Source organism: Mandrillus leucophaeus, unplaced genomic scaffold (genome assembly GCF_000951045.1).
Source record: "Mandrillus leucophaeus isolate KB7577 unplaced genomic scaffold, Mleu.le_1.0 Scaffold301, whole genome shotgun sequence".
Classification (NCBI taxonomy): domain Eukaryota; kingdom Metazoa; phylum Chordata; class Mammalia; order Primates; family Cercopithecidae; genus Mandrillus; species Mandrillus leucophaeus.
In genome coordinates, this window is record NW_012103155.1 from 1,049,094 (window position 1) to 1,056,326 (window position 7,233).

Here is a 7,233-nt window from a genome sequence, read left to right on the forward strand (position 1 = left end):
AGTAGCTGGGACTACAGGCGCCCGCCACCATGCCTGGCTAATTTTTTGTATTTTTAGTAGATACGGGTTTTCATCATGTTAGCTAGGATGGTCTCAATCTCCTGACCTCGTGATCTGCCCTCCTCGGCCTCACAAAGTGCTGGGATTACAGGCGTGAGCCACCGCACCTGGCCTATTTATTTATTTATTTATTTATTTATTTATTTTTATGGAGTTTTGCTCTTGTTGCCCAAGCTGGAGTGCAATGGTGCGATCTCAGCTCACTGCAACCTCCGCCTCCTGGATTCAAGTGATTCTCCTGCCTCAGCCTCCCGAGTAGCTGGGATTACAGGTGCCTGCCACCATGTCCAGCTAATTTTTTTGTATTTTTAGTAGAAATGGGGTTTCACCATGTTAGCTAGGCTGGTCTTGAACTCCTGACCTCAGGTGATCCGCCTGCCTAGGCCTCCCAAAGTGTTGGGATTACAGGCGTGAGCCACCATGCCCAGCCTCTTCTAGGATTTTATAGTTTGAAGTCTTATATTTAAGTCTTTGATCCATCTTGAGTTAATTTTTTTATATGGTGAAAGCTAGGGGTCCAGTTTTCTTCTGCATGTGGTTAGCCAGTTTTCCCAGTACCACTTATAGAATAGTGTGTCCTTTCCCCTTTTTTATTTTTGTTGACTTTTTCAAAGATCAGTTGACTGTAGGTGTGTGGCTTAATTTCTGGGTTCTTTATTCTGTGCCATTGGTCTATATTGACACTTAATATTAATGGTCTTTTAAATTTTAACTTTTCTGGAAGGTGTTTAGCATAAACTCTATGTAGTTTTAATTTGCGTTTTATGATTGCTAACGCAGTTGAGCACCTTTGGTATGTTTATTGGTTATTTGGATATCTTGGTTTATTGATTTAATTTTGAAGTCTCTTTCCTATTTTTCTAGTGGGTTGTGTTTTTTTGGTATTAATTTGTAAGAGTTCTTACAAATTCATATATATACACATATACGTATATAAGTACATATATCTCTCATAGATGCCTTTTGTCAGTCACTAAGTTGAAAATATATTCTTCTCTGTGGCTTGCCTTTTTATACACCCTTAATATTGTATTTTGTTGAATAGAACCACTTAATTTTAAGGTAATTCAAAATTTATCTAACTTTTTCCTTACGGTTAGTGCTTTTTGTGTTTTGTTTAAGAAATATTTGCCAACCTTGAAATAGTCAAGATATTCTCCATATTGTCATCTAATGGTTTCATTGATTTGCCTTTTACACTTTGATATTTAATTCATCTGAATTAATTTATTTGGAATTGAAAACATTGCCTTTCTCTGCTGCTCTGCTGTTTTTTGTTTGTTTGTTTTTTGTTTTTTTATGAATCAAATATTTGTATATGCATGGGTCTGTTTCTGGCTCTTTACGCTGCTCCACTGGTCTTTGTTTATTCTTGTTTCATGAAAGCACCCTGCCTCAACTACTAAAGCTTTATAGTAAGTTTGTTGTTGATAGAACAAGACCCTCACCTTTTTGTTGTTGTTGTTGTTTGTTTTGTTTGTTTGTTTTGAGAGTATTTCAGCTATTTCCTGGCTCTTTGTAGTTCCACATGAATTTTAGAATCATTGTGTCAAGTTCTACAAAAACACCTATTGGAACTGTATAAAATCTATAAATCAATTTGGAAAGAAATGACATTTTTACAATATCCTTGTATTAGTCCATTTTCACACTGCTATAAAGATACTACCTGAGACTGGGTAATTTATGAACAAAAGAGGTTTAATTGACTCACAGTTCCACATGGCTGGAGACTCCTCAGGAAACTTACAATCATGGCAGAAGACGAAGGGGAAGCAAGGCACATCTTACATGGTGGCAGGAGAGAGAGAGCATGCAGGGGAAACTGCCACTTTTAAACCATCAGATATCATGAGAACTCTTTCACTATCACGAAAGCAGCATGGGGGAAACTGCTCCCATGATCCAGTTACCTCCCACCAAGACCTTCCCTCGACAGTGGGAATTACAACTGGATATGAGATTTGGGTGGGACACAGAGCCAAACCACATCAAACATCTTTCAATTAATGAACATGGTTTGTATCTCCTATTAGATTGCCTCTATTTTCTCGAATGTCTTCTAGTTTTCTGAGTGGAGATCTTGCACATCTTTGATTACATTTCTTCCTAGAGATGTGACCTATTTTAGCCATGTTGCAGGTGCCATTTTTTTTTTTTTCTGAGGCAGGGTCTAACTCTGTCACCCAGGCTGGAGTGCAGTGGCACAATCATGACTTACTTCAGCCTCCACCTCCCAGGCTTAAGTAATCTTCCCACCTCAGCCTCCCGAGTAGCTGGAACCACAGGCATGTGTCACTACCACCCGGCTATTTTTTTTATTTTTGTAGAGATGAGGTCTCACTATGTTGCCCAGGCTGATATGTGGCATTTTTTACATAATTTTTAACTGTTACTGGTAAGCACTAACTTTTTAATTTTCTCTTTTAATTTAAATATTAAAAGTTTGTATCATGCATGGCCAGGCGCAGTGGCTCATGCCTGTAATCCCAGCACTTCGGGAGGTCGAGGCAGATGGATCACCTGAGGTTGGGAGTTCAAGACCAGCCTGGACAACATAGTGAAACCCCGTCTCTACTAAAAATACAAAAATTTCAAACGTGTCTTTTGCAAATATTTCCTTCCAGTCTGTGGTTTGTCTTCTCATTCTCTTGACATTGTCTTACTCAGAACAGATATTTTTAATTTTAATGAAATTCAGCTTATCAATTATTTCTCTGATGGATCATACCTTTGTTGTTGTATCTAAAATATCATTGCCATTGCCATACCCAAAGTTATTTAAGGTTTCTCCTGTCATCTTCTAGGAGTTTTATGGTTTTGCATTTTACATTTAGGTTTATGATCCATTTTGAGTTAATTTTTGTGAATGGTATAAGGTCTGTGTCTCAGTTAATTTTCCGGCATGTGGACGTCTAGTTGTTCCAACATCATTTGTTGAAAAGAACAATATTTGCTCCATTGTATTGCCTTTGCTTCTTTGTCAAAGACCAGTTGACCATATTTATGTGGGCCTATTTCTAGGCTCTTTATTCTGCTTCATTGATCTATTCTCTCACCGATACTACACTATCTTGATTACTTTGGCTTTATAGTGAGCATTGAAGTTAGGTGGTGTCAGTCCTCCAACTCTATGTTCTTCTTCAATATCGTGTTGGTTATTCTTGGTCTTTTGCCTGTCCATATAAACTTTAGAATTAGTTTGTTGATATTCAGAAACTAACAGGCTAGGATTTTTATTGGAATTGCATTTAATCTATAGACCAATTTGGGAAGAGGTGACATCTTGATAATACTGAGTCTTCCTATCCATGGACATGGAAAAATCTCTACATTTATTTAGTTCTTTTTAGATTTCTTTCATTGGAATTTTTTAGTTTTCCTTATATAGATTTTGTACATATTCTGTTAGATTTGTATCTAAGTGTTTAACTTTGGGAGATGCTAATATATATGGTATCATGTTTTTTATTTAAAATTCCACTTGTTTATTGCTCATACATAGGAAAATAATTGATTTTTTATATATTAACATTGTATTCTGCAATCTTGCTGTAATAGCTTATTAGTTCCGGGATTTTTTTTTTTTTTTTTTTTGCTGATTCTTTCAGATTTTCTATGTAGATGATAGTGTCATCTGCAAACAAAGACAGTTTTAGTTCTTACTTCCCAATTTATATGCCATTTCATTCCTTGTCTTGAATACAGAAAGAATCAAGACTTAATATTTTATACTTGAGCCACATTCCTGTCTTAGGAATTCCAAAATGTGACCCTTCCCTTATTTTAACCTTGGCAGACAACTGGGATTGATGACAATATTTCATAATAGCTTAAGGTCTGTATCACACTAATCTCCATTCTCCAAATTCAGAATCTTTTTGATTATATTTATAAATTTACATATCTGCAGTTAAAACTGGTTCAGAACCAAATGATCAAGACTTTTACCAAGTTTTTTCTATCTCATACAATATGAATATTCAATGTATGTGGTAAATAAATATGATGAGTAAAAAGTATAATGTATAATGTTTTGTATATTTTAATACTTTCTTGACTTAACCCACTTTATATGATCAGTCATTTTATGTTTTGTCCCAATAATTCTCCTTGGACCATTCTGATTTTACAGTGATGTAGAATGTCCCTCTATAGCCTTATGGAATTTTAATCAAATAGCTTTTGCTCAGAACTTAAAAAGACATTTGTCCTTGGGACTAAAATTAGCCATGAAAAAGATTAAAAACAAAGCAAATTTAGAATATAATCAGTACTTTCAAAATGAGCTCAATCTGTACTTCATCTTCATTTATAACACTTGCTTCTTCTTAGCGTCTAATAGAATAAGCAATAGTTGTGCAAAGAATGTATTTACGTTTCTGAGGTTCCAAAAACAGGTGAACCTCACAAGCCCATGCTCTTTTGTGTTTTGCAATGTCACAGGCCGCCTTGGTTGGAATGATTCACATAATGATCACTCTCTGAATAGGAAAAAATTCAAAGTTCTATACATTTTCAACAGATGTTCTATACATTTTCAACAGATGTCCTATTCCTGCATTTTTTTCAGTTATTAAGTATAGTACCTTTTTTCCTACTCTGGTAAATGGATCTGTTTGGATACCACCTTTCTTTCAAACACTATTTTCAAAAAGGACCTCAGCAGTGCTTAAAGACTCCTGTTATGGTTTGAGTGTGTCACTCAAAAGTTCATGTGTTAGAAATTTAATCCCCAATGCAATAGCTTTGGGAGATAGGGCCTAATAAGAGGTGATTGGGTCATAAGTGTGGAACCTTCACAAATAGATTAATAATATGAGCAGGTTAGTTATCTCAAGAGGAGGCTGTTACAAAGCAAGTTCAGTTTCGGTATCTCTCTCTGTTGCAAGTGCTCTCTTCCACCTTTCACCCTCTGCGATAAGATGATCATCTTATTGCATCCTCACCAGATGCTGGTACCGTGTTCTTGGACTTCTCGTTCTCCAATAACCATGAGCCAAATAAACTTCTATCATTTATAATTTACCCAGTCTGTGGTATTGTGTTGTAGAAGCAGAAAATGACTAAGACAACTCCACTACCTGGCCAAGAGGAACCTCAAGTATCACAGAATTAGCAAAGGGATGTCCAAAGCTAATTAAGTGCCAATATACTTGAGAGATATTTTTAAAATGCAGAAATTATAGTTTGTTGGACTAAACCAGGCAAGGCACCCAATTGGGAAGTCTTTCTGAGACATTTTAACTTTAAGCACTTGTTTTGATGATTTGGAAAGGCCTGGATGGAAATATAACTAATATTTATCAGGGTATTATGTGGGTTATTGCTGACATCTGAAGTTGAGGTTAATAATTCAACTGATTATCAAATAGATTCCAAGAATTTGGATAAAATATTTACCAATTAATATATACAGAGGGATAGATTTAATAACAAGTCCTGATATTTTTCCACATCCCCACTTATACTTTCTCAAATGTACTTAGCTCCTGGCAGCTCCTTGATGATGTTTGGGGCTAAATGGTTCTTTCTCCATGCACTGTGCTTTTCCATTCCCCACCTCACCTGCCTGTCAAACCAGCTTGGAGGAAACTTGTTTTACTGAGCTCTCTTCAGACATACAACACTCCCTCCCTCACCAGACACCCAAAAAATCTCCTTTCTTTGTGCTGATTAGTTATTTCTATAGTTGCAGTCACTTTATAAGCTGAAATTAATTTTTTTGATTTTGGGCTTATCATAGGGCCTGGCTTACAGTAAACACTCAGAAAATGCAATAACCACAGGTAGGGAATAGGGAAGGATTTCGTCAATTTCTTCCTGCTCTGAAGGAACTTCTAAGCCCCTGAAAGCCAGAAACCAAACAAGAAACAAAGCGAAATTCTCAGGAGCACCTTTTTGCTGAAAAGAGAACTCCAAATACCCAAAATTTAGTCAAATATTCATATCCATATCCTTTCAGGAGTAGGCAGTTATATATAATTTTAGGAATACTAAATAGAGAATAGGATCATAATTTCAGCTGGTCACTGACATTTAGCTCTTCTTCCTGCTGACATTTACAAAAGAAAATACAGAGGGTTAAAGTCTATGAAGTCTTTCAGGGTCTATAATACATCTTTCTTCTAAGGGCACTCTTGTCTATTTATAGTGATATATCCAGGTGCAAATTACAAAGAAATCTTACTGTTTACACTCAGGCTGATGCTGTCCTGCTCTAAAAGAAAATTGGCTGCATGTGGACTTGTCCAGTTGTTTTTTCCGGTAACTGCCTCTGTATGTTGTCATGGAAGAATCTGACCATCGTGTTTCATCCTGCCAAGATGCTCCAGCCTTGCGTCTGATCAGATCAAACTCTTGAGAAGTAAGAGGGCTAAAGGGCAGAAGAATTTGTGGAGTCAAGTAGAAGAAGTGTGACATAACTACGAATGGCCTGCTCTGGATGAAAACTTGTCAAGTCCTCTGCATAATGAAGAATTAATTTCCTTCCAGTAGCAGGAAGCAATTGACTGGGCTCACCAAACTTTGTGACTCAACAGTTCACAGAGTGCAGAAGCTTAACTGTCTTAGATATAGTTGCCAAGCAACAGATCACAAAATTCCACAAATGCTACCCCCTTGCCTCCCGAGGGAGGCAAATTTTAACTAATAAATTTGTAAGTTATATAACTTTCTGGATTTTGCTCTAAGAAATATGCTGCTTCATAATTCTGGCAAGAAAGCAGGTGGCAAAATTATTTGTGTTTTACTGCTATCACAAATAAAGCAGTAATTCCTAATGATGGTGGTTCAAGAAGTGGAAATGAGATGAAAGAACAGTGCCAAGCATTCACTTCTCCTAAAGACCTCCAAGTGTCTGGAAGAGAACATGAACTGCCTGTAATGTCAACAATAGCAGGTGACTCAACAGCTTCTCATATGTCACAGAGTAGTGGTGCTCTGGCTGGCTGCACACTAGTCACCCTGGAAGCTGTTAAAATAAGCAGGACTCCAGGCCCCCACCACAGAGATTCTGATTTAGTTGATGTGGAGCAGGGCCCAGGCATCACTATTTGTTTAAAGCTTAATCCTGGAGGATTCTAAAGGGCAGCCAGGGTTAAGAATTAAGGTCATGGACGCAGAAAAAACTTTTGACAAAATCCAGCATCCCTTTAGGATTAAAACTTGAGG

The 7,233-nt window shown here is 36.8% G+C and overlaps 1 protein-coding gene across 1 annotated transcript in view; it reads right to left on the minus strand.

The window, feature by feature from the left end:
* The window catches only part of LOC105544578 (chromosome unknown open reading frame, human C4orf51), a 41,402-nt gene extending 34,919 nt beyond the window's left edge, over positions 1-6,483 (minus strand). The window contains exon 1 of the mRNA XM_011987133.1: positions 6,251-6,483. Within this exon, the coding sequence (XP_011842523.1) occupies positions 6,251-6,483 (233 nt within the window). The remainder of the gene's footprint in view (positions 1-6,250) is intronic.
* Between the last annotated feature and the right edge of the window lie 750 nt (positions 6,484-7,233).